The sequence below is a fragment of the Tribolium castaneum genome, chromosome 2 (genome assembly GCF_031307605.1).
Source record: "Tribolium castaneum strain GA2 chromosome 2, icTriCast1.1, whole genome shotgun sequence".
NCBI classification, from domain to species: Eukaryota; Metazoa; Arthropoda; class Insecta; order Coleoptera; family Tenebrionidae; genus Tribolium; species Tribolium castaneum.
The window spans coordinates 26654562-26680197 of NC_087395.1; the positions used below are offsets into that span (position 1 = coordinate 26654562).

General features: G+C 36.2%; 6 protein-coding genes across 8 annotated transcripts in view; 5 read left to right on the forward strand and 1 right to left on the reverse strand.

The window, feature by feature from the left end:
* LOC655798 (uncharacterized) lies at positions 1–7813 on the forward strand. The gene is made up of 6 exons (XM_962359.4): positions 1–191; positions 627–926; positions 1117–1347; positions 1399–1599; positions 6101–6479; positions 7200–7813. The coding sequence occupies exons 1-6, from the start codon at positions 96–98 to the stop codon at positions 7544–7546; spliced, it is 1554 nt and encodes a 517-aa protein (XP_967452.2). The 5' UTR covers positions 1–95; the 3' UTR covers positions 7547–7813.
* LOC103314361 (uncharacterized) overlaps positions 2024–25636 on the reverse strand; it is a 27502-nt gene continuing 3889 nt past the window's right edge. The window contains exons 2-4 of the mRNA XM_008200225.3: positions 2651–2877; positions 2342–2602; positions 2024–2289 (exon numbers count right to left, since the gene is read on the reverse strand). Of these exons, the coding sequence (XP_008198447.1) occupies positions 2099–2289; positions 2342–2602; positions 2651–2735 (537 nt within the window). The 5' untranslated portion in view covers positions 2736–2877 and the 3' untranslated portion in view covers positions 2024–2098. The remainder of the gene's footprint in view (positions 2290–2341; positions 2603–2650; positions 2878–25636) is intronic.
* Osi7 (Osiris 7) lies at positions 12313–13363 on the forward strand. The gene has a single exon (XM_962104.4). It carries the CDS (start codon positions 12349–12351, stop codon positions 13183–13185), a length of 837 nt encoding a protein of 278 aa, XP_967197.1. The 5' UTR covers positions 12313–12348; the 3' UTR covers positions 13186–13363.
* Positions 16590–17483, forward strand: LOC655464 (osiris-like protein). The gene is made up of 2 exons (NM_001167837.1): positions 16590–17009; positions 17062–17483. Exons 1-2 carry the CDS (start codon positions 16590–16592, stop codon positions 17404–17406), a joined length of 765 nt encoding a protein of 254 aa, NP_001161309.1. The 3' UTR covers positions 17407–17483.
* Osi12 (Osiris 12) overlaps positions 19500–25636 on the forward strand; it is a 13223-nt gene continuing 7086 nt past the window's right edge. The window contains exons 1-3 of the mRNA XM_064354998.1: positions 19500–19662; positions 20561–20810; positions 20859–21216. Coding sequence (XP_064211068.1) covers positions 19522–19662; positions 20561–20810; positions 20859–21216 — 749 coding nt within the window. The 5' untranslated portion in view covers positions 19500–19521. The remainder of the gene's footprint in view (positions 19663–20560; positions 20811–20858; positions 21217–25636) is intronic.
* On the forward strand, positions 23031–24894 carry Osi10a (Osiris 10a). Of its 3 annotated transcripts, none has more exons than XM_015983649.2 (5): positions 23031–23375; positions 23731–23915; positions 24062–24329; positions 24381–24426; positions 24675–24780. In XM_015983649.2, exons 1-4 carry the CDS (start codon positions 23089–23091, stop codon positions 24394–24396), a joined length of 756 nt encoding a protein of 251 aa, XP_015839135.1. In that variant the 5' UTR covers positions 23031–23088; the 3' UTR covers positions 24397–24426; positions 24675–24780. The 3 variants fall into 3 exon arrangements, with proteins under 3 accessions (XP_015839135.1, XP_015839134.1, XP_015839133.1); XM_015983648.2 differs by having other exon boundaries at positions 23032–23375; positions 24381–24422; positions 24675–24894; XM_015983647.2 differs by lacking the exon at positions 24381–24426 and having other exon boundaries at positions 23041–23375; positions 24675–24894.

Here is a 25636-nt window from a genome sequence, read left to right on the forward strand (position 1 = left end):
GATTCCTCATTCCTTTTGCAACCACGGTCATGTTCTGAGTTTTTTTAAATAAATTTTGTTTGTTTTTTTATTTCATAGAAAAATAAAGTGAGAAAATGGACGCTAAAGTGATTTGTGTTGTGTTATCCTTCGCCATCCTGGCGACCGCAGGACCCGTGGTTGACGACACCAAAGGGCATATAGATAACTCGGTGAGATTTATTGCTTTATTATTCGGTTTTCTTTTTATTTCTGACTTATGACTAGTCGAGAAGCTTTACCAATTTATCAAAAAAGTGATTCATCCTTTTTTTCTCAACTTATTACTTTCATCTTAATTATGTGTCGTAAAAATTTATGATATACTCGTATTAATTAATAACGCATCATAACCGGTTCTCGTAACCGTGAACTTGAATAAAATCTCCGGAAATTCTTTATTCTCAACAGTTTGAATGAAAAATATGTTACCACCGTTATAAAACTCGACAGATGGTTAAAAAATGACTCTTTTTTATAGTTTTGACTAATAAATTCAATTCCATAAAGTTATTGATTCAAGACATTTACAACAATAACTTAGCATCTTCTTGCTAATATTCAACAATTGCTTATTTATTCTCCCATTCATTCGTATAATTCTTCAGGTACACACCGGAGAATCGACTGTGGAGGAATCTCTAATGAAAAAACTAAACTCGAAATGTCTGAATCGCGACATAAGTTCATGCATGATGTTAAAACTTGTAACTTATTTCAACCGCATGATGAAGAAACAATCAATCGAGTTCGGAGACGTTGAAATCACCCAAACATCTACTGAAACCATCACAGCGGATACTTCCAGATCCCTCAACACTGAAAACATGTCGGAGGAAGCTTTACTCAGTGAAGTTATTGCTGATAAAATCTATGGTTTCTTGAGGACTAGGTCACTAAAATGGAAGGTGGGTTCATTATCTCGTAACCCCTGACCTCAAACTCTTTCAGGCGTGGAAACCCACGCCTACAACAGTTAGCACTCGAGGTGTTTTTACCTCTTGAAATATTTTTTCTAAAATTTGAAACCAAATTAAAACTGTATTGGAATCAATACAGAATGAATAATTTTACTGATGTGGTGCAATTTTTTGTTAGGTTTTGGATGGTGCCGACGTTGTAATATCCGGCAAAAGCGAGAAAGACGGTGGTTTAAACGTCGGTCTTTCCATCCATCCAAGTAAATCCTCCGAAGGCGATGCCCGTAAAAAGAAAGAGAACGGCATGGGCGCAATTATCGCTGCTGCTGTTATGAAAATCGGTCTTTTGAAAGCGCTAGCTTTCAAAGCTTTAGTTCTTCTGGTCGGCAAAGCTCTCCTTGTGAGCAAAGTAAGTTGAACGTTTTTATTGCCAACATTTTTCTCATTGTTACACGTTTAGCTCGCATTGGTGCTTGCTGCAATCATCGGCTTGAAAAAGCTCCTCCATCATGAAAAACATGTAACGTATGAAGTTGTGGCTCATCCTCATCACGAACATCACGAACATCACACCAGTGGAGGAGGACACGATTCGTATGGAGGATGGGGAAGAAACTTTGATGCACAGAATTTGGCTTACAAAGCACAAATTCCACAGAATTAAGAGAAAATGGTGAAGTGGCGCCATATTGGAGGCCCTTTTGCTCTTGTTTATATTTATGTGTATTTATTGACGTGTTTTTGTAGTTATGTTTTTTTTTGTAATAAATATTGCACTGTTTGAGAAAGGCATTGTTTTTAAATCGTAACAAGACAAGAGATTTGTATTATCACGGACACAAAGCGAACAAAAGGAGAGTTCCGCCCTTCAAGTTCAAGCTCTCATATCTTGTAAAAGCTTCAGCTTTAAAAGACAATACGGTTTTGCTTAATTGCAGCAGCTCTCATCTAATTGTAATTCGAACAATTTGAAGTGAGATCTTGCTCTCTACTTTAGCACTCACTAATTTTAATAAGAGATCGGCATAATTGAAATTCTATTCGGAAAAAGAAGATTAGCGTAGGCTGAAAGAGGCCCCTGCCAATTCATGAAAAAAAATCTCATAACGCTTTATTCAATAATACCTAATACACTTAAATAAGAGAAAAATGTCATCGCTTCAAGACTTAATGGAATATTGATGTATCGTCAACAACGGCACTCTTCTTCGTTTTGAAACGTCTCGACGTCTCGACACTTGTTGATCGCCCGGAGGCGTCGAATTGCCACCAGATGTCTCTGGTACGTAATCAATCCCCGGAGGAAAGCTCGCGTACGAATAATAATCACTCGATGCTGACGGAAAATACTCTAAAATGCCACAACCAAAACTTTCAACAAACAACCATTACGGACAACTGACCTTCAGGAGAAATTTCAGCAAATTCTGGTTCAATTTCAATATAAGCCGGAAGTTGATGTTGTTGCTGTTGGTGTTGATTGTGATGGAAAAGCTTCGATACTAAAAGGATCATCGAAAGCACGGCTGCAATTTTAGCAACGCTGAGAGCTTTCAAAACTAAAGCTCCCACAGCGGAAAAGGCAAGAGTTGCCATCGTTGCGAGCTTATAACCGATGATCATACTAACAGCAGCGGATTCTGTGTAATCCTTATAACCTCGTCCTTCAAAGATTTTTTCAAGATTGAATTTTGATGGAAAAGGAATCTTACCGCTAGGGTGGAGACCAACTCGTAAAGCTTCTTTATCAAGAGCTTGACTCACACTAAGAGCCAATCCGCCGTAATCCATAACCATAGAATGTCTTTGCAAAAAAGTGGTGTTGGGGAGTTTTGAATCGACTAAATGAACAACAACTCCATCCCCAATGTCCCATCCTTTAGGAGAAATTAAATCTCTCAACCAGCCACCGGCTGTGACTTTGATGACACACAAGACACTAACAAGAGTAAGCTGCATTATGGCAAAGAGAAGACTTTGCTCTGACATTTATATTAAAGAAACTTAACCAACCCTAACGTTGCGTGCTTTGTGCATACGGATGCATCTAATTGCAAGATGCAGTGGCGTGCAGCAAAGCAAAGCTTGATTGAAGAAACATGCGACGCGATTAATTAATGTAGGTAATGCGCTACTTAGTGGCAATGAAAAACTGCACAAAATCCTAATCAAATATTGAAATTATGTCGCAAAGGACGTTTTCAGGATATTTGATAAATTATTAATGGTTCATGCGTTTGGAAGCGAGTAGCAGACGAAAAATGATATTGGTGCTCGACAAAAAGCAATTCGCTTTTATCATATTTTGTTTTATTGTCGTGCGCTTCAGACAGTCTCGACTTTGGGTTTTTAACTCATAAATCAAACACTACAAAAAATTCGTGTTTGCAAAAAAAATTAAATCACTTATACATTTGGTATTTTATGTGACTTATCAAAATTCTTCACGTGTAGAACCAAAAACTTTTACTGTGTAAAGTTGGTTGCATATTACGTATTTTATTAGCAAAGTGAGCACTGTGTGCCCATGTATTGTAACGTGAAGTAAATATACCTATTCATTTGTTCAAATATTAAATGTGTGTGTTAGTTAAATAAACATCAATCTCTGTCAAATTTTAGTAATAATATTTTATCTTAAAAAATTCTAAAGCGTACAAATATAATATTCAAAAAAAGGTAAACTGTTTATTGAGGCTTAGCTCTAACTTTTTAAAATCTAGTTTTATAATTATAACAGAATATTGTGTTACAAATCGCATAAATTATTAAGTAAATTTTAAATATTATACCTAATCAGTTGTCATCACTCACCTGTAGTGCAACCAACAGCATGATAACACTGATGACAAATTTATAAACTGTTTTAATAAAAATGCATCTTGTTTTTACAGTTTAATAGACAATTTCTAACAAAATAAAATTTGTTTTAAAAACAACTATTGTGTGTGTTTCGTTTGTTTCAAAATGTTACGTTTTTAATAAATGTTTTTTTTTGTTCATTACGACATCAAAGAACTTTTGTTAATTTCTTTGCTGATTTTAAATTCAGTTTTAAATTCAGTGTGAATAGATTTGCATTAATTCCCGATTCTGATTAATCTAATAATGTGTCTGCAAGTTGGCCATAAAAACCAGTGAACTTAACAATCATTAGTCTGTAACTCATTAGTAATTTAGCAACACTTTTCCCCACTGTTTTAATATAACAGTTAGTCTTGTGAAAACAGTTGGAAACTTCCCTAAACCAGAGCGACCAAAGACAGGAATTACACAGTCCACCCTAATCGACGCAATTACGAAATTCTCGCACTCGGTTGAATCTGACCAGACGTTGAAAAGTCGCGTGGTTTTGTAGGACTCTCAACCATATATGCAAGATGCCTCTGAATCCGGAAAATTTCTAAACCATCGCGGATCTGTTATACTTGCACTCATTAAAATCGTTAAGCAGCTTATTCCACTTTAACACTAATTAATTTTATTGTGTCGGTTCTTGTGACTAATTTACCGAAAGAAACGTCTCATTTTGAATGAAAACCGCCATCCAATTTCCCCAGCAATAAATATATACTTCCTCTGATACATGTCACGCTGCCATTTATTAAATTCTTGGCGAAACAATCGACTAATTAAACTTTTGTGTAATCCACCTAAAACTTGATTAAATCTGAAGCAGTTTCCGAACAAATTCCACATTTTGCTAACTCTATTCGGATTATTTACAAGCGACGGAATTTTTAATACACAAAAGCAGAATTGAGATGGTTATCTCAAAATTTCATGTCTTGTGCACGAAAATAACGTAATAACCACACAAGCGTTGCCAGCAATTTAATTAACTAGGTGTTAAATTTAAGCGAGGATTAATTAGACACCTGTTAGTAAGGTTACAAGTTTATAAAATGTTAGACGTAAAGGTTAAAGCTTGGGAAAAATACTTTGGTTGCTTTTGCTGAAACAAAAAGTTTGAAATCGGCAATTCTTTTGCAAAAAAATCGGTAGGCGGTAAACCGTACCTGATGGAAAAAATTAATTATCGAATCAAATTGAAGTTCAAGTTAACTGTAGTCACGCAAAACTGAGTCTGTACCACGCACTTTTTTCGCGAAAAAGTTTAAACCACATTTTTTTTAATTAGTTCACAAATGGTAAGCAACAATAATTTTTTTTATGTTGCTGTAAACATCTTTAAATTTTTACCTTGCTGTCTTTACAAAGCCTGAGAGTATTGTAGTATGTATTACTTTCACAACAAAAGACGTGTGGACGCGGTTGAAAGCAAGATCATAAACAAGAAAAATTATCAAGTTTTTAATTAAAGAATGCGAGAACTAGTTTAAAACACTTAATTTAAAATGTATAAAGTCCATAAAACGTATCCGACTAATTAAGAATAATTTTAAGGTTTGAATTCTTAGAATTTCATCGTTTTACAGATCACGGATTGAAGAGTTCAATGCTTCCGTTCCAATTAATTAAGGATAACGAATAATACTGAAACACTTGAAAGAAATGATATGTTTTCGAAACACAGCACTTGCTCATAGTATTGTGTTCACTATTGATTTTATTCGATGTGTTTTCTTCACTCTTCCACATTGAACAATGCACATATAAAACGACCAAAGAGCGAGAGTCGTCCCCTAAACTCGTCTAGTAGTAATAACTAATAATCGAACCAGGTCGCTATAAAATTCCGTGCAAAAAACTACTCTGCATAATTGTTTGAAAAATTCCGAATACCGTTTGAATTAATTTGAAAGACCGTTAAGTGGTGTTCCGTCTCCGGAGGGATGCAGAGTGCAAGTGAGAAGAATCCTTGAATGGCTTGTATTTAAATAGAGGATGTAGATTCGAAAGGCCCGTCCGGATGTGTTCTGATTGCGTTCTAATTAGCGAAAAGGCGTTAGAATCTCGTATCAGCTGACCTTAACTCGCTCTAGATATCATCGAGAAAAAATCAGGAGATGAAGACCATCACCAGCGGCCATACAAGAATCGCACTTGTACACAGAGAGATTGTGGAATTCGCTTAACCGGGTCAGATAGACTAGTCGATCTAAATTATTGCTTTATTTTTTCCTCGTCTATGCTCCATTAAGCTCTTCTAGATGAAAAGCAGCCACTTTTTTTGCTAGGATATATAAACGCGGTTTTGACCATCGGAAGCCACATTCAGTGTCCGCAACAACATCATGTGCAAGCTTCTGGTGTTGCTCTTGGCCGCTGTGGCGGTTTCAGCGACTAATGCCGAAACGGCGGACATTGGCCATGGGATGCAGATCCTGGGCAAAATCGTCAGACAATACCTTAACTCCCAACCGGAGGATGTTAAGATTAGCGATGGTGTGCATCTGGTCAGTGTAAGGAGCGAAAACGACGCAAGGGCTAACACCGACGACAAAACTGTTCTTGGAGCCGTTGAAAATTACCTACAGAACCATGAACTCAGGATCAGACTGCCTGAACTCATGCCAGGAGAAGGATTCGGAAGGGCCTTCAAGGACGCCTTGGACAACATCGAAGGCAACGACGCAGGTATGATTCGTTTTTGTTTTTGTTTTTTTAATGCTCATACTTTGATACGAATTAACGATTCAAAAATACTTTTGTAAAAAGTCCAAAAGAATTATCAAAACTTTGATTAATTTTTTTAACTACTTTGATTTTCAAACATATAAGCTACAGTGATAAGCGTATGCAAATACTTTTCAAACATTTTTTTAAGTACCTACCTATTCAAGTTCATAAAAAGTTGAATAATAAAGACCCATTTGTAGAAAGCAAAATAAAACTGCGATTAAAAAACATTTATCAAGGGGTACACCACAGAAGGAAATCGGTGTACAAAATTCACTTAAAAATTGAGGAAATCAGAGAAAATCATTTTAAAACATTTAGGGACATCATCAAGAAATCAGGGGAAATCAAAGACAATCAGAGGAAATCTTGAGAGGTTTTCCCCCTACACGTTTATTTAACTTTAATTAAAATTGAGAAACTAACATTTTTTTAATTGGTTTAAAAAAAAATCAAGTTTTTTTCGAAATAATTAATATTTGAATTAATTGCTAGAACATTTAACGAACCAGACCGAAAAAGAATTGATTAAATACAATTATTAAGCCGAAGCCACTCCATTCACTGAGCAAACCCATTGAACAAATCGTGTCGACTTTAACGTTGGCTATGCAACCATTAAAACTAGACTGTTGTATGTTTGTTGCCTATGGTTTTTTGAAATTGTAATGTTTGTAGGATCTCCCCGTGGAGGCGGTGGTGGCGGCGGCGGCGGTGGTGGCGGCAAAAAAGGCGGCGGTATGGGTGGCATCCTCATCATGGGTTTGATGATGGGAAAAATGATGGCTGCTATCGGACTTGGTGGTGTCGGTCTTTTGGCAATGAAAGCTTTGATGGTGTCCGCATTGGCCTTGATGTTGTCCATTATTATCGGTTTGAAGAAGTTGGTACATTCAGGACATGATGAAGGTGGTCACACTGTCATCCATGCCACACATGGCGGCCATGGTCATGAATATAGGAAGAAGAGAGAAGCAGCCGACATGGCCTACAGAGCCTGGAATAATGCTTACAATTCCAGCTAAAGTGGAAGTGCTCTTTTGACTATTTATTCAGTTTGAGTGAATCGATTGGTGACCGATGGATCTCGGAGTTGCTCTTGATTTTACTTTCCTTTAGTATTTTCTTCTAGTACTTACTTTTCTGTTTCTGTAAAGGAGTAACTTTGGGGTAGCTAAGATTTACATTATTTGTAAGTCTTGAGTCACCAGATTTACAAGTTTTACCGCTCAGTGCTATTTATTTAATTTATGTTTTGTTAATTATCGGTCGAATAAAGACCTGAATCGTAAGATCCGGCTTTTTATTAACATTGACCCGAATCAACAACCAATTTCTCCATCCATTCCTCAGTTTTTTTCTTCTTTGGAAATCTTCAAGTTCAATGAATGGTCATTACCTAGAAATACACTGACCCCGATCCATTAGACTGGTTTTATGGAATGAGGAACTTGAGAGAAAGATATTGAACTTGAAAGAAGAAAAAAACAACAACAACAGGTTCAAAAGATGTCGACATTTTCGGTGGGAAAATAGAAAGTGTTGAATCGAGACGGGAATGAATCGAGCTCATTGGGTCAATCAAGTGTTTAGCTCTGCTCTCTCTTATAATCTTTAATGAGCTTTACGGTCAAGGTGAAGAATTGGACGAAGTGTTGCATTGGACGAATCGAGTGCTTCTGCCGCTGTTCGCCGGACTTCTTCGGGCTTTATAAGGATATGATCAAGACCCAGAGACCTACATTTGCACCATCAGCGAGACGCAGCGCGGCTATGCGTGCTCATGAACTTGTTTACACGAGACGATTATTATCAATGAATATTCATCAAAGATCACGGGCAAGGCGATTCAAAAACGACACATTTTTTCCACATGGGATGAGAAGAATTCCGGAATTGCGGTTTTTATGAATGGAATCAAAGTTCAAATGCTAATAACAATATTAACTTTGCTAATGTGGCATTTTTAAACAAAATTTTACTTTAGAAGTTGTGTCTAATATTGACACACCGAAAACAGTAAGAAGACCGTTTGCTCACGAGGTAAATTTTTTGTGGAGCTTTCCTCCAATTAAAAAAAAAGAGTTGATGGAACTCATAATTCGATTTATGAATTCGAAATGTTTCAATAAATCCCCTCGGTTCAAACATTAAACTCGTGTATTTTGCTCATACGGCCCCAAATTGCTCTAATGGTCCCGCCTCACCTCTTACTGATTCACATCAAAGTAAATTGGTTAGTGACGCTCTACACGCAATTAGCATCAAGTAGCAAGCGGGTCCACTTTACCGCCTTGAATTAATCAAAGTTAAATATTTATCCGTAAGAAATTAAAATATTTCCACCTCATCAAAGTCGTGTTTATTGGGTTGCCTACCTCGATTAGATTTGTTTCAGACCTTGACCTCAACATAGAATTTCTCACATACCAGAAGCGCTGACCTCTAATGCAATGCTACCTTTAAACTATAACATTATCATCGAGACAAATTGTAGAAATCAGGATCTGCATATCCGTGTCGGAGATATTTCGCACACAATTCCTACGCATTCATTGTATTGCTTCTTCCCCGAAAACACTTGAATTTTCAATAAAATGCAAAAGCTATATACACAGTAACATTTTATTTCAGACAAGATCCATCCGTCAAATTAATGCTGCAATTGCTCTCAGCTGCTCGTTGAACCGCTTTGAAAATGTCTACAACGAGTTTCTTTTTAATGGAACCATTAGACGTGACGAGTATTGCAAGCTTCGATTTTAGCGCCGTTTATGGAAGAGACAAATAGAGTTAATGTCACACCGGAATGCCAAAAACACCAGACTAATATCAGGCAGAAAATCGAAACTCAAACGAGGTCGATGATTGAGTCAGAAGATCATTCGGTTCAATTGTCGACCCGATTTTTGTTTAGTTGAGCTTACAACTGCGCCTTTTTCATATTTGATCAAAGACAAGTGTTTACGTGCGTGTATCATCACTTTGAATTTCTTTGAAAAGACCAGAAAGCCGTTTCAGCAAGTCAAATATTGAATTCAGCTCCGGTTAAGGATTCTCTCTGGAAAACACTCGAACCGAAAATGTTAAAACATTTATCGATTCTCACATTTTTAATATTATAAAGTTCGCATTATTTCGTTTCTAATAAGGAGACATTTATGTGGTTTTGCCGACTTTAATGTCTTTCACATCCAATTTCCATCAAAGCCCTCGAATAAATATTAAAGACGCTTCTGGAGGTTTTTTATTGGCGAACTTTTAACGCACTCACTTCGTCTAGTCGTTGATTGAATAAATTAGGAAGAGAACCGGAATCGGGCCCGGATTTATATTTTCTGTAAACGATTCCGGGATTGAATTTGGCTGAGGTTTATGTGGTATGCCGATATAAGGGTGCGAGAATATAAAACGAAAAGAGCTTTAAACAATTTTCTTGTTTGAGTTTTGTTCTTTTGCATTTTGATTGAATTCGAAAAGTTTCAATAAATAAGATAGATTTGATACATCATGGATCTTAAATTAGATACAACATTGGCATATCTGTCAGCAGTTGTTACAAAAGGCACCGACCAATCAATATTAATGGAAATATGTATCGAAAGCAATGCTCGACACATAAAAAATTGTCTATAAAGTAAAAACGTTTATTAGGTTCATCAGGACCAGTGGGATTACGCACGTCCTAAATGTTCCTTATAACATAAATTTTCGTCCCAATTAATTATCCCAAATTACTCGCGGCCAAAAATGATGTCGCCTTTTTCAATTAACCAATCGAGCGGTGACAAAATTTCAGCTTCTCTCGAGATTTTCAATTAGTAGGTAAAATATAAAAGCAGACATTAGAGTGAAATTCACATAGGATGCAATTCCAGTTTGCAACTCTTAGTTTCGTTTATCCCGCGGCAAATTTTTTGCTAGGAACAGTTATTTAACTGGGAATTGCTATCACTTTTCTCTGATTATTGGTTAGGTGAGTTTTGTGCGCTTTATAGAGAGACAGCAATATGTAATGTTAATGGAGCAAATATGGCCTATTAAATTTTGAAATGACAGAGCTAATTTCATGCTGACTAAGAACCGATAAAGGTTTGAATTTCTGGTCTAATTAGAGAAGACAAGAAATTTAATTAGGGAAATTTTTTTCTTGTTCAAATTGAAACGACAAGCTCAGGTGTTGAGGACAATATTTGCATGTTCTCTCTGTGATCGCATTCTGATCAGTTGATGTCATCGCCAGAAGTTCCGTTTTTCGGCGATGAAACTGTTTTTCACTTAGATGAGCTTTAAAAGTCTTAACTTTTTTTGTGTGATACTAAAAATACGCTAAAGACAACCAACTTTACGCCGCTTTACTAACTTAAATACTCGGTAATAACGTTTGCACGTAAATTACAAACTTGTAAAAAACTGAAACAATTAAGCTTCCAAGTCTTAAAGTAAGCCAATAACCAAGAGAATGTTAGGGTCAAAGGCCGCTTTAAAGCACACGCATTCAGAACAGATTTCTCATCAATGCAAACAACTAAAATTATTCAATAAATCTAAAAATTAAAAAATAAAAGTAAACATCAACTCTCACAGAAACCGGTTTGTAAAACTCAGTCAATGATATTCAGGCTTCACGCAAACCTGCGAAAACCTCCGCCCTGTAATATATTGACATCGATACATACAAATCCCCGATGAAAAACAGTTAGACTTTGAATTAATAACCCATTTGGTATGTGGCTACGATTTGACATGGTTTTACTTTTACTGCTTGTACGCACCTTCCAATTTGCCAAGTACTACTCCAACTTGCAAATTATTCTAACAAAACGATTAAACTAGTTGAAACTTTTACTTTTGACTACAAATTCAAAATGTGGATTTTGAAGCAAGTGGGTCATTGAGACGTCGTTGTACCCCAACACAATACTTGTCAACGGTCAAGATCCTCCTAGAAAAGAAAGCATCAGACTTTTCACTGATGCGTACATATCCGGTACGTAAATAAAGTAAAAGTGATCAAGGATAAAGTGACCCACATCAGACTTGTCCTGCATTGAAACAACTTTAACAGAAATAAAACAATAAGACTAATTGCCGTTTTTTCAATCGGAAAAAGCGGACCTCGATTTTGTGGCCTGGCGGAACACCCAATTAAGCTCCTGAACCTGCTCGCCAATTTATATCAAAAACATATTTTTTTAAATTTAGCTAGATATATTATTTATTAAATTGGAAACGGTACAGTTGCTTGACCTATCCGTGTTTTAGTTTTTTTTATAAATTAGATTCCAGACAAAAAGTAACAAATTGTGTGTTAAATTGTAATTTTCGGTGTTTTTGTGATGCGTTCCAATTTTTTTCAAGTCTAGACAAAATTTTGCTTTCTATCGATAAATGATGTAATCCAAATTCAATTTTTTTTTGTAATCTGTTCTTTTAGAGTTGTGATCTGCGATGCATGTCAGTAAGCGAGAGTGAAGCTGTGAGAAGAGAGAATTGAACTAGATTACGTTGGTAGGTAGCACCTTATGTGTGTCGGGTCAGCAGGTACGGTGACCCGATAGTGACCCAATCCGCCCCCTATTTCCGGTGTTGGACATCAGGAACAAGCAATGTGTAATTGTGGGTGCTACCAAGCGCATAGACCCTAGGTGCATATCGCACAGGTCCAAAACGAGGTTAGCTACAATGAGAAAGCGGTCCAAGATATCGCCCCGCGGCCGTCATTATAGTCTCCGGACCCAAATTGTGCTAAGCTTCTGAGTAGGAGGGATAAGACTCATATATACAGGCGTACCATCTTCACGACATCACACACCGATAACGCATCATGCAGCCAGCAATCCTGTTGTTGTGTATCGCGGTCGCTGCCGCTTTGCCGGCCCAAGAAAACGCCAGAAACGCCCTCCAGACCGAAAACGACCTCTTGGACACCATCTACAACGACTGCCTCCGAAAGGACACCACGTCATGTCTCAAGTACAAGCTCTTCTCCTTCGTCGACAAGATGTTGGGACACAAGGATACCATCACAGTGACGGAAGGAGTGCAAATTATCAAAACAGGAAGTGATTCGGATGGAGCTCCAAGAGCTTTAAGCGGAGACGAAACCATTGAAAGTCTCATTTGGAACAGGATTCAATCTTTCTTGGAATCACATACGATCAAGGTTGATCTCAAGGGCTCCGATATTGTGAATGCTGTCACTTCGACTGCCCGATCCTTCAACGATGTCCTTTCGGAAGAAGAGACTTTGGAAGAAGAAGGACGTGGAAAGAAGAAGAAAGCACAGAAAATTCTCGGACCTTTGATGGCAGCGGCCGCCCTTAAAGCTGCAGTCTTGGGGAAGTTGGCTCTTGCTGGTATTGCCTTAATCGCTGGTAAAGCACTTCTCATCGGTAAAATCGCTTTGGTGTTGTCGGCGATTATCGGATTGAAGAAACTACTTGGACAAGGTGGCAAACATGTCACTTATGAAGTGGTTTCGCACCCTCAACATTCTTCTAGTCACGTCGCAAGCCACGAAACCGTCTATGGGGGCAGTAGTGGAGGCGGCGGCTATGGCGGAGACGTTGGAGGCGGTTATTCTTCTTCGGGACATGGAGGTTGGGGCAGATCTTTGGATGCCCAACAGCTCGCCTACAGAGGACACCCTCAAGCCCAGTAACCGGCCGAGTCGGTCCCGTACCTGCGAATTCTCAGCGAGCATCTAGTTCCGTTCTTATTTATCTTATTTATGTATTTATTAGTCTAACGATGACAAAGACTAAAATACCATACTAGATCTAGATTAGGATTAAGTTTTAAGTGTTATTTTTGTCAAGTCAATAAAATTGTAAACACTTTGAGAGAGTTTTATTCGGTCAAGGGATACTGCTCAAGGTTAAGTACACACACACACCTGACTTTCTCGGTCAATCACTGATTTATTTAAGTAGGAGTTGAACGGGATACCAGATGTCGAGGACGATGACTCGGGCTACATTTCCGGAAAAAAATCGATCGATCTTCGGGAGTACTATAATAATTTTTAAACTCTCACACACGTATTATTATAGGCCTGCTTAATAATGTTTTAACAGGATTAGGAAGACTCGCCAGAATCGCGAAACCCGGAGTTTGCTTTGTTTTGTCAACAGAATTGTTAATTGAAACGAGGACAATTAATCCGCACAAGATTTTCAATAGTGCTATTGTTATTTGATGAATAATATTTATTAATGAAACGCATATTATTATCCTGGTAATGAAAATTTATGTCAATTATAAAATAAACTGTATATTTTACGATCATCACTGTAAACACAAAAATGTTATTCGCCTTAATAGAATTTTGTGTTTCTATTAAAGTTTACTAGAAAAATCGATTGGCCTGAAACACTTTATAGGTAACTAACTACCAGTCTTATCCAGTAGTCACAAGAAATTACTTAAATTTCCTCTTATACTAAAGGGCAATTTTGTATTAAATCGCAACAGATGTAACATTAAGAACCTTAAAAAATAAAATTTTCCACTGAAATATGACTAGACCTGACAGTTGTTTTGTTTAAATTAGACGGAACATAGTGGAACCGCTTGTGAGTGTGCACTCGTGTGCAAAAACACGGAAAAGTAGAAGACATGCAATCAGTTTTGTCTTGTTTTGACGCTTTAAAACATGCAGGTTGTGAGGAAATCAAAAGAGGAAGTCTTGCATCATAGACTAATTATTATAATCAATTTATATCAAAGAATCACTTTTTCGCCAATAGATTACATCTTTTTCAAATTCCAAAGCTTGTTACACTGAGGTCCTACCTGGTGACAATTTTTTATAAGCGACTTAAGTAGGACGAACAGTGGTGGGGCTAGTTCAAATGCATAGTGTGGTTATTGCAGTGAAGATGTCACTACTCACTCATCTTTTGGCTAAGAAAACGTATAATCATCCAACTTGGTCAACTTTGTCAAATTATCGAAAACAACAAAGTGAAACCAACGAGTTCATTTTCATGCTTCCGATGAGCCAATTTAATAATTGTTATCTATATAATCATGTATTAGTTTTGTGACACATTAAACCACATACACGATGGCACAGTTTCTTTTAAAGAAAAATAACAATTGGGCAAATATAACACAGAGAATGAAAAAGTGACGTAACTGTTTTCATTCTACTAATTAAAATAGTTTTGCAAATTAGCATAAATTTGAAGACGAAAGTGCTCTGTAGTATGGATTTGTAACTTTCATTAAGCAGTCTCGTTTCGTTTATTCCGACCGAATCACTTTCGATGCTCGATTTATTTCTAATGAGCGTTGTGTAAGTTGAAAAATGTTTCTTTTGCGTTTAGTTATCGAAAAATGTATATTTGTTAAGCGGTATTTAGTTCAGACACACACACCTGTGTTATTCCGATTTCCGTTTAATAGATTCGGAATTAATTTGGTGGAAAATTGCAAGCCGTGAAATGTTTTAAATAACAATTATGTGAGAATATTTGAGATGAGGAGCACGTTATTTAACCAATTCTTTTTGATTAAATTTGTTTAAAAATTAGGAGAAAATGCAAAAGGTGTGCTTGTGACTGAAACATTTCTTAAAAAAAACTGGACTTATTTACTCATTAAGATTAATTATAATGTGTGACATACTTGAAACATTTGTTATAAAAACAAAAAGACAACTCAACTGTTAATACACGTAAAGACAGCACCAACATGTTTAACATATGCGCTGTGAAATCACAATTCTTAATAATAATAAAACATAAATTGTGAATAATGTTGTAATTGGCTAACGGAACAAAAGATTCCAATTAACAATGTAAAGAAATGTTAATAACAAAGTCACAATAAAATTTCTCGAAAGCATCACAACTCTCGAGTTGTAGCAACAAAAAAATGTTTTATTTTTGTGTCTAACTCTCCTGATTAGACCCAGCGTCATCAACTTTTTATAATTTGTAACCTCCCCGAGTCAGAGAGAAGAAAAAAAGATGAAAAAGATAAACTGAGTAAAATCAGTACACATGCACAAATTAATAAAAAGGCATGACCTTATATTTCCACAATTAATTAATCATTTTTATGGCTTACTCATCCAAATAGCGGTTAAGAGGAAACAATGGAAGAAAGTTAAGTAAATTCAACTTTTGGATTAATTATCGGCCAGTGACTAAGAGCAAATTCTTAGCGGTTTCTTCTCGATCCGGCCCTGAACACCCCGACTAAATAGTCGTCATATAGGTTATTGCTCCGGCCTAGTGACCGCTTTCAGGACCAAGGCCCTACAGAGTATTTGTGGTCACGAGGATCTTGAACTTGTACTAGACGCTGAAGAGAAACAACAAGATCTGAATTACTTTCGAATGTGATTACGTATCGGAGAAAGTTTACAACTCGCGGATCTGTCTTCGCACATGAATTAGCGGGGCTGATTGTATGACGAATAGACCCACCCTAATAGGACTTTCTAGAGCTTTCAGGTCAAGGGATTCGTCATCTAGGTTTCATGCTTAACTTGCTCGACATATATAGACAAATTTCATTTTTTGGAAAAATGGTGTAAAATGTTTACGATTATTATCAATACTTGTTTCAGAACTATCGATGAGAGAAAGCACACTTTCTTAAGTCTTTCAATTAAATTGTAAATATTTGGGTCAACAGGAACAGTCCAGGAACTTGTTTCATTCACAAGTGTGATTTGAGACAGGTGTGTCGACACGTGACTGTTCGTCCCTGTAAGTAGGTGAGGGTTAAGTCGGCGACCTTGACACTGTCCATCCTTCCGTCTTACTCCACTTAAGTCCTATGGACCTCTAATTGGCATTCCTGTCCAGTTTTGGTCTACTTGCGAAGTTTCTGCGTTCGCATGTTAATTGGTCGGATGCATCGCGGCCATAAGCTGTGACGACACGCTTAGGATATGTCCGTATTTTCAATTCGATCTGTTTTCGTCTCGGTCAATGTCACGAACGCATAGCTGACCGCAGAGGGGATAAACCTACCACGAAAAGAAATTCCAAAGGTGGGACCGCACTATATATACTAGTCTTAAGTGAATTTATATCAGTTACCGGCAACATGTTGTTCAAGTGCTTAGTTTTGGCTATTGTTGCTTCGGCATGGGCTCGATCAGCCAGCCCCCAGCAAAACACCATCGTCCATGAAGAGACGCCCCGAAGCAGCCAAGAAAACTCCTACTTAGGTGACTTACGTTACGTGTATAAAGTGTATCAAGAATGTGCGGCCAAAGATTTAGGACCGTGTCTCAAATTGAAACTCATTTCGGCCATGGACAGAGTTGCGAGAAATTACGCCGAATTGCCCATTTTCGATGGAATTTCGTTCGTCAAAGACCCAAAAGCGATGACTTTGAACGAAGTAAAGACTGAGGAAGAATACGATGCCACCCTTCCAAGGGCACTCAACGAACGTGATACGGCCCTTAACAACATGATTGCTGATAAAATCGCATCATTCTTTGACACTCACACGCTCCAGGTACGACATTTACCCAAGTTTAGTTTTGGCTTAACAATTGCTTGTTATTTAGGTCAAATTGCCCTCAGCTTTGAGCGAAGAAAGTCGTGGCAAGAAGGGCAAAAAAGGAATGGGTCTTCTTCTCATCCCATTGATTCTGGGTGGTACTCTCGTTCCCTTAGCTCTGGGAGCTTTGGCTTTGTTGGCCGGTAAAGCTCTGATCGTTTCCAAGCTAGCATTGGTCCTTGCTGGAATCATCGGTTTGAAGAAGCTGTTGGGTGGTGGCGGTGGTAGCCACGAATCCGGACACGAAGTTGTCGTTTCCGGAGGTCATGGCTCCAGTTGGGGACGCTCTTACGATAAAGACCAAGTCCAGAATTTGGCTTATAGTGCTTACGTTCCCAAAACAACAACATGATTTAATTTATTCTAATTTATTGCAACTATTTATTGTACCTATTTAATAAAGTTTCGTCTTTGGTCTATTATTACGTATACGTTAGATTTTACTTTCAAAGTGTGGCCTTTGGGTGTAAGTAAACCAGCACGATGGCCTGATATCAGTCATCTTGTTTCGCGGTCGGCTTAATGATTCGTTATGCCGATGAGATATTAATGTAATCACGTCAAATGGAGCGGATGGAAAAAATATATACTTTCCCTAGCGGATTATGTGACTTAATAGAAGAGCTTGTGCCATAATTAATGTAACAACACGACTGCCGACGCTAGAAAGTGATAATTAGTTCCGTTTCGAAACCTTACATTGACTTTTAAAGCAGCGGTCATGATCAGGAACATTTTGTTTAACTAATACGAACGGTAACTCATGGTCTAACGAAACAGAGAAGTTAAAAGGAAAAAAAATAGCAAAATCAAAAAGTTTGCAATAAAATTTGAGTAGGTTTATTGTTTTTTCCCAAGATGCTTGTACGTATAGGTACATACCTGTATAATAACAACAGTACCTAAACGGCTATTAATTTAAATGTAGGTACGCACCTACCGATATTTTTTGTAAATACTTTAACAGAATTGTAATTCGAAAATAAATAAATGAATAAGTCAAATCAAGCGATGTTTTTTAAAGTCGAATAACACCTCTTTTCAGAAGATCTTATAGGTATTATTTTGGAAATTTGTGGAGAACTGGAAAGCAGTATATAATATTAATTTTATTAGATATTGCATCCTGAGAGCAACATAGTTACGTGATAAAAAAATTGAAAAAGCTTTTTGTTTAATTACTTGCTTATTGAAATGTGGAATATAAGTTTTTAGGGACATGTATGTTTAATATTTTGAGGCTAAAACCCAGATTTCGTATTTGGCGTTTAAATTTTTTGCATAAATGTGAAAGGTTACCAAATATTTGTAAAAACGTGAAAAAATCTTTCAGAAAAAGATTAACAGTAAATTGCTTATAATGAAAACGTAGCGTGGCTTTTGTGCCTTGTAATTAAAAATTTAAAATCTGTTATGTATAAATTTAGACTATATACCTGTGACCTTCTACATTAAAAATAAATTAACGCATTTTGACGCCTTTGGTGCTTTGTGGTTTTTAACCTTAATTTATTTCCGGTGATTCACTTCACAGCTACATTTAGAATAAAATTAAGTCAGCATTTATTATAATTAGTTAAGTGTAATCGTATCGATTTGCTCTGAGCATGTGGCAGATGGGTTGAAGAACGCCGCATCTAATAGAGAAAGAAATTGACGTTATCAAACATTTATAGAGTCGAGTGACAAGATTCTCAATATCTCTTTACAGTTGAAACGGTTTCTTAAAATCGATAATTTTCAAACTAGCTGTTAAGCGAGTCAAGTAGTCGACGTACTCGACACAATTGAAAATACGAGTACTTGTGATTTCAGGTGGCTGAAACAAGGTAGGTAGGTAACGTGTAGATTTGTATAGTCACGTTTAAATGTGAGAAGCATGAAAATGAGCAACGTGCATAAATAATTGAATGCAAATCACTGAAAGACAGGAAGAAATCGAATTTTCAGTTTGAGTAATTTCAGACGAACCGAAGCTTTAAACAATATTGACAGTTTTAAAATGAATTTATTTCTCGTCGTGACAGAAATACAATTTTTATTAACTGTCCAGTACAGACTTCCAAGAAACTCACCACTTTGCCTCTCAAAGTAGCAAAACAGTTATTTTAATGTCTTATCCTGATTTCCTCAAATATAATTAATTTTATTTTGCACATCACATACATTCGTATAGCCTCGAGGTCTGTTCGTGCATGCATTCGTGGGAAAAATAGCGATTCAAATTCTTCTTTCTTTCGATAAAAACACTCCGAAAATAGCGCTTCCGGTCTTCAAACCCATCCTAGACTTCAAATTACTATAAATGCGTATTGTACACGATCATTACACAAACTAGAACATAGACAGTCATTAAACTAGCACAGATATCATAAATTTTTTTTTAATGGCTAGTCCTAGCCTGCTCCTCCTGATATAACCAGGACGCAATCAGCCAAGGATCACAGTGTGTCTTCGTGCGGCAGACATGAAGGTTTACGTGTTCTTCTTCTTCTTTTGGTTCTTAACGGATGTCTTCGCCGACAGTCTATATGAAGATAACGTCTACAGAGAGGCCATCGTCTTCGTCAATGAGTGTGGATCCAGGTCTCTCACTTTGTGTTTCAAGGTCCGTATTTTACTTTTTTTTTAAACCTTTGCTCGACCTTTTGCTCGGTCAATGCCATTCTTTCAAAGGCTGTTATTATAAACGAATTTGTAAATATTTCCACTGCGGCTGAACCAAAACAAACTTGACCATTGTTTTACCGTAAGTAGCTTGGCAAATATTTTCAAAAAATTAATATTTTTTTATTACAAGTAGGTAATAAGACTTATTACTTGATTTTCCAAACTTTATGCAATCCCATTTTTTTATTTAGCAAAAATATTATTTAAAAAAATTCATTTAACTAAAATCAATACTTTGGTAACTTCATCTGAAATTACTGAAACTGGAAATTTTACTAGCATGCTTTTAATTTTTTTCTTTTTATTTATTTATTAGAAATATATTTTTAGCAATATTATATTGAACACACATTTTACTTTTTTTAAGACTTTTCCGTTTGATAAGTTAATTTTTCACTTCAAAATCCTTCCTTACAAAATTTTTATTTTATGAGTTCAACAAAAGTTAATCAGACTACCTATTATCTTACGTTTAAATTATATTTTTTGTTTTATTATTATTTTTCAGTTGGAAGCACGATGTTAATTTATTTGGCATGTACAATATAAGCTTTATAAAATGCGGTTATAAATTTTCATAAAAATCCAAATTGGACGAAAGAAATATGTTGAAAAGTTTTTTCTCCATTCTCTATTTTTGTGCAAGTTCCCACAATTCGCACGCAAATTTTGCTCCCATTCACCAAAACAATGTCATCTCTTCCGTTAGACGATTCTTCCTGACCCATCAAATTAAATAATCATTGCTTTCATCATGCGTCACGTTTTCTCGTAACTGTACCTCCTCACATCAATAAACGTCCATCTGTCATGTAAAAAAGCTTCTCTTTGTTTAGGAAAAAGCCCTCAAATTCATCGAGCGCCTTCCGAACAATATCGATATCGGAAATGGAATACGAATCAAACAAAGTGATTCAGGCCGACTTGCCAGAGAATACACTCCAATAAGTTTGCCGAATGAAACAGTGGAGAGAGAAGCAATCCTGGATAGAATGCTTTTGGAGCGCATCACCGATTACTTGTCATCACATACGCTGGAATTTAAATTTCCAATCAGTTCGGATCTGGACATGTCGTCGGGAGAAGGTAAACGCACCATATGTTTTTTTTGCACTGGAAAAATATTCTTCACAGCTCGCAAGAAGGAAGGAGGAGGAGAAGGAGGATTCGGTGGCGGCGGCGGCGGAGGCGGCAAGAAAGGAGGCAAAAAAGGAGGAATGGGAATGATGATGATGATGTTTTACATGAAAGCTGCAGCCATGTATGCCATAGGCCTCAAAGTCGTTGCAATGATAGCTTTCAAAGCTCTGCTCGCGGCCAAAATCGCTCTGACTATTGCAGGAATTATAGCATTGAAAAAGCTCGTCGAATCGAAACATCATACGCAAACTTATGAAGTTGTGGCACATCCCGTTTCACACGGCGATGATTACAGTCATTACGATCGAGCTTTCAATCAGGAATTGGTTTACAAAGGTCACCGAATCGGTTCTTAGACGACGGCCTTCTTAACCTCTAACGGTGCTTAGTACAGTATTAGAGTTTCAGGTTTTTATGTCAGATGACCTCAACTGGTACCTGAAATTGACACGGTCTTAGCTTTAACTTATTTATTTATTTATTGAAATGTTTGCGAAATAAATTGGTTTTTATCTAATTATTTACGTTTTCCCGATATTAATTATTCCTTTGTCCCTCCAAAATCTCCTCTTACACTAATCCGTTATTCGATAATCCTCTTCGACTATCATGTAATTTGTGGTTTCTCAATCGGAACCATTAATGATTTCTTAGTAGGAAAACCCAAAGCTTTAGAATGGTGAATCAACATCAAAGCTTTCATTAAGTACAAAAAAAAAAATCATGAAACTAAACTGGAAACTTATTCAAGTTGAAATAGTTACTGAAATTATATGCAAGCAGGGAAAAGTAAAGAGTAAACAAGCCCTAATATATACCAGAACTACTAAAATTTTATGTTTACTTTTATGTAAGATTCAGTAAGAAGGAAGATAATCTTGCACAGATGATCTAAAGTTGATAAAGTCGACATTTGCTAAGGTGGCTGATTTTCTTGCGAGAATTTCACAACAAAATTTTCCTCTTGTAACATACTGGGTATTAAAAAAAATCGAATTCTATTTATTAGAACATGTTGACAAGAGTATTATTGTTTGGAAAAGTATTTGATTTCAGACAATTCAATCGTTTGTCCACCATTCTATACAATGTCACATATGTTCTTATTGTTTTCAGATCACAAAAAACACATTAAAGTATCGAATGGTGGCAAACAGGGTTTTTAAAAGTTTGAGTTAAACAATTTAAAAACATTTTCTGTTATAAAAGATGAATCTGCTTAAACATATCTTTTACGTACCTTAAAAGCTAATAATATTCAAACAGAATTTAGAGTTGCCTATTGACTGTATTGCATGTTAATATTTTAAATTTTTTTCTATAATCTCTTCTAGATAATATTATGCCTGTGCAAAATAATACTGCTTTTTATGTTGTTTTCGTTCTAAAACAAACGATTTTTAAGTGTCGCTACCACCAAAAAAATTAAATACAAATTAAAAATTCAACTACACGTAATTTTGAGAATAAAAAAATTTTTAGGTATTTTTTGCTCAAAGTATCTTTCGTTTTAACTATTAAAATATGTAATAAAATTTAAGTATTTAATAACAAACGCAAATTTTTATACATAGGATTATTAGTTTTCCAGATAGATATTTGTGAAACTAGATACTTTTAGCAGACTCATCTTGTATTTTTCAATTCCGATTACCTACAAACTTGTCCAAACAAAGACTTGAATACAAGACACCCTTCGGCCTTAATATCGACGAGCAATAACCTTCATTGTAATTTGTACCTTCGATCCTTCGTCACGAATGAATTTTTAAAGAAACTCGTTTGAACTAATTACAAACTGGTGCGCTTCTAATTTCATCTTATCATTCACACAAGTTGGAAGTTGTCACACGATCGACTTGATATTGTGCAACGAAGAAAAAAACTGTACAGGAAACACGCTCCGAACATTAGAGAAAGAGAAAGTAGAGGCATCCTGATCAAAAAAGGACGATCCAGGATGACCCCAGGACGAATAGAAAAATTTTAATTAAAAGCACAGTCGTCAGGAAATCCTAATCCCCCAAGTGTAAAATTTCCAATGTAAGATTGACACTTGGCATGTAAAGTAGTTCACTCGGAGACAAAAGATGTCTATCTTTAACAAAAGAAAAAATGGTAATTACCTCCGGAGCACTTTCACTGAAAGTTTAAATTCACTCAGACATGACTATTGTCTAGTATATATGATCCTCTCTGCGAATTTCCCTCTTATTTCAGAAAAATGCCACTATACACACACACATACTCCATAATTTGGTTCTTTGTGATTATTTCTGCGTCGTGTAATAGTGTTAGTCACCCTTCAGTGGGCGAATCGTTTAGACAGTGTCTTATTTCGCAACCCTCCGTTAGTTTGGGACATTGTTTTGGTGTGGGGGCTATTAGTAAATTACGAAGTTTGGACAGTGACCAAGAATTTGATTTAATTGACGGTGTTACTTTGAGCAGGAACCAGCAGGAATACAGAGAAACGTACAGTTTTGCTGATAAAGATCCAGGAGATTTTCGGTGAGTCCTGCTATTGTAAAAGCATTTTTTCAAATGTTGACAATTAATTAATGGTAGGCACAATAAGATTATTAATTATTTGGCAAACAAATAAATTAACTGAGTTGGAAGTTTTGCGCCAAAAGTTTTTTGTTTCAGTACAAAACTTGCTTAGAAATTAATCTTTTGTTTGAACGAAATTTCGGTCAATTAACTTCTCAATTCTTTTTCAGTTTGATTTAACTTCAACAACAAGAAATGTTGAAAACTAACTTGAGAAAAGTTTTTATTAATATTTTTAGGCAACCAAATCTCGAATTTTACAAAGCTTAATAATTTTTGCACTTTGCAACAATAGAAATGAAACTCTTTTTAGAACGTGGATCGACTCTCTCAGCCATGTATTCTCTCACCGGAGTTTACAATGGGATATGGGATTTCTGTACCCTGGACTTTTTATGCGCGTGGCGCCCTCTACCAATCCTGGAGGCCAATTAGAGTTTATGCTAGATCCACAACGCGAAATCCTCAACAAACACTCGATCAAAGAGTTCGGTACAGGTAGGTTCAAGTCTAGACTAAAAGTAGATTTCTGTAAAACTTTCAAAGTGCCAATGATCGCGGCAAATACATAGATGGTATAAAATTTTATAGACTTGTCTCAAGTTCAAGGGTTAGGCATGACTTTGATAAATCATTTTTTGTAGGTCGACTACTTGCGCGCCAGTTTCTTGTACCGTTTCTATTAGGGTTCAAGTTCAATGTTGCCACTCTTATTCCGATTATATTCGGATTATTGGCGCTACTGGCCAAAAAGGCAATCATTTTGAGTAAAATTGCACTGGTCATTAGCAGTGCCTATGGCTTGGGAACTTTATTGTTGGGAAGTAACGGCAACCGCGTGCCCAATCATTACCAAATGGGCGGTTTTAACCCTGGATTTGGCGGAGGTTCCCAATATCACCACCACAATAGGTGATTCACTATTCTAAAATATTTTTTCTTTTATCTCTTGTTTTTAAACAGCTATAAACAAGAATAAGATCACCTACAAGTACCTCTATAACAGTTGGTAACTTTTTTATATGCATATTATAGTAAAACTTTTATAGTCCGAACCAATTAAGTGGATTTCTATTTTTAAAATTATAGAATTAACTTTTTTTTTTTAATTAAAATGGACAATAAGTCGTTTTTTTTAATTTTGTAAAAATAATAAAAATAGGGATGCACGAGTTTGGATCACAACAAGTTAGAGTTAGAGAAGTTTTACTGAACTGGTTTTATTTGTTGGAGAAATTTTAGAATTCGCGATTACAGATTTCCCGAAGATGAGTATCCGGAGGTGTATTACCGTGGGACCATAGAAAATAACAATGTGGACCAATTACGAGTTCATGGGAAAATCCAAAAACTTTATACGGACGAGAAAACCACTCAAGGTCGAAATTTCGCGTGGAGTGAAGACGAAAAAATTCAAAAATCCACTTAAAAATCTCAATTTTGTATTTTTTTAAACAAATAAATAATAATAAAATAATTAGGTGCTTTACTGCCTAACCAGCTTAGACACGTATCAGATAATCTCTTTGATGACCAGATACGACCTGAATTCTTCGGCCTGAAGCTACCTTCAGCACAGTTTCGTTTAACTTTCTACGTACAGGTAGGTATAGATCTAGGAATTTCAATAAGCATATCGTATAAAAAAATGTTTATTTTTTTGTCTTCCTACAGTCTACGTTTAACTCCAATTAATTCCGTTACAGTTATGTAAGTTTAAATGTCTACCAGAGCACGCCGCTCGGAGCGATAAGAGTGACTCAGGAATGCTGTTTTTTATCCAGTTCGCTCGATTATTAAAAGTAAAAACGTTTCTGTTTAATCAAGATTTTACAGCTTTTGTTTGAAGCACAATCCATAAAGACAGATCAGTTTTCTCTTGAGTAATTTAGCTTCCGCAACCGGTAATGTCTCGCTTGACATTGACCAAGGAAAGTTTAAACACGGATGCAAGAGAAATTACATCTAACAGTTTTTACAAACCTGCTGAATACATTAGCGCTAAGTGTATGAGTTGGATTTTTGAAATTCTCTTTTCAAAATTCAAGTTATAGCTTTTACAGGAAATTGACAGTTAAAATATCAACTGAACCGTAAAAAAGTGCGTTTTAATTACGGTAATTGCAGGTTTCTAATTACGAATTTAAGTTGGTAATTGTCACAACACCGCTATAAAACCATAGTTGGAACAAATTTGGGTCGCACCAAAGAAATAATTG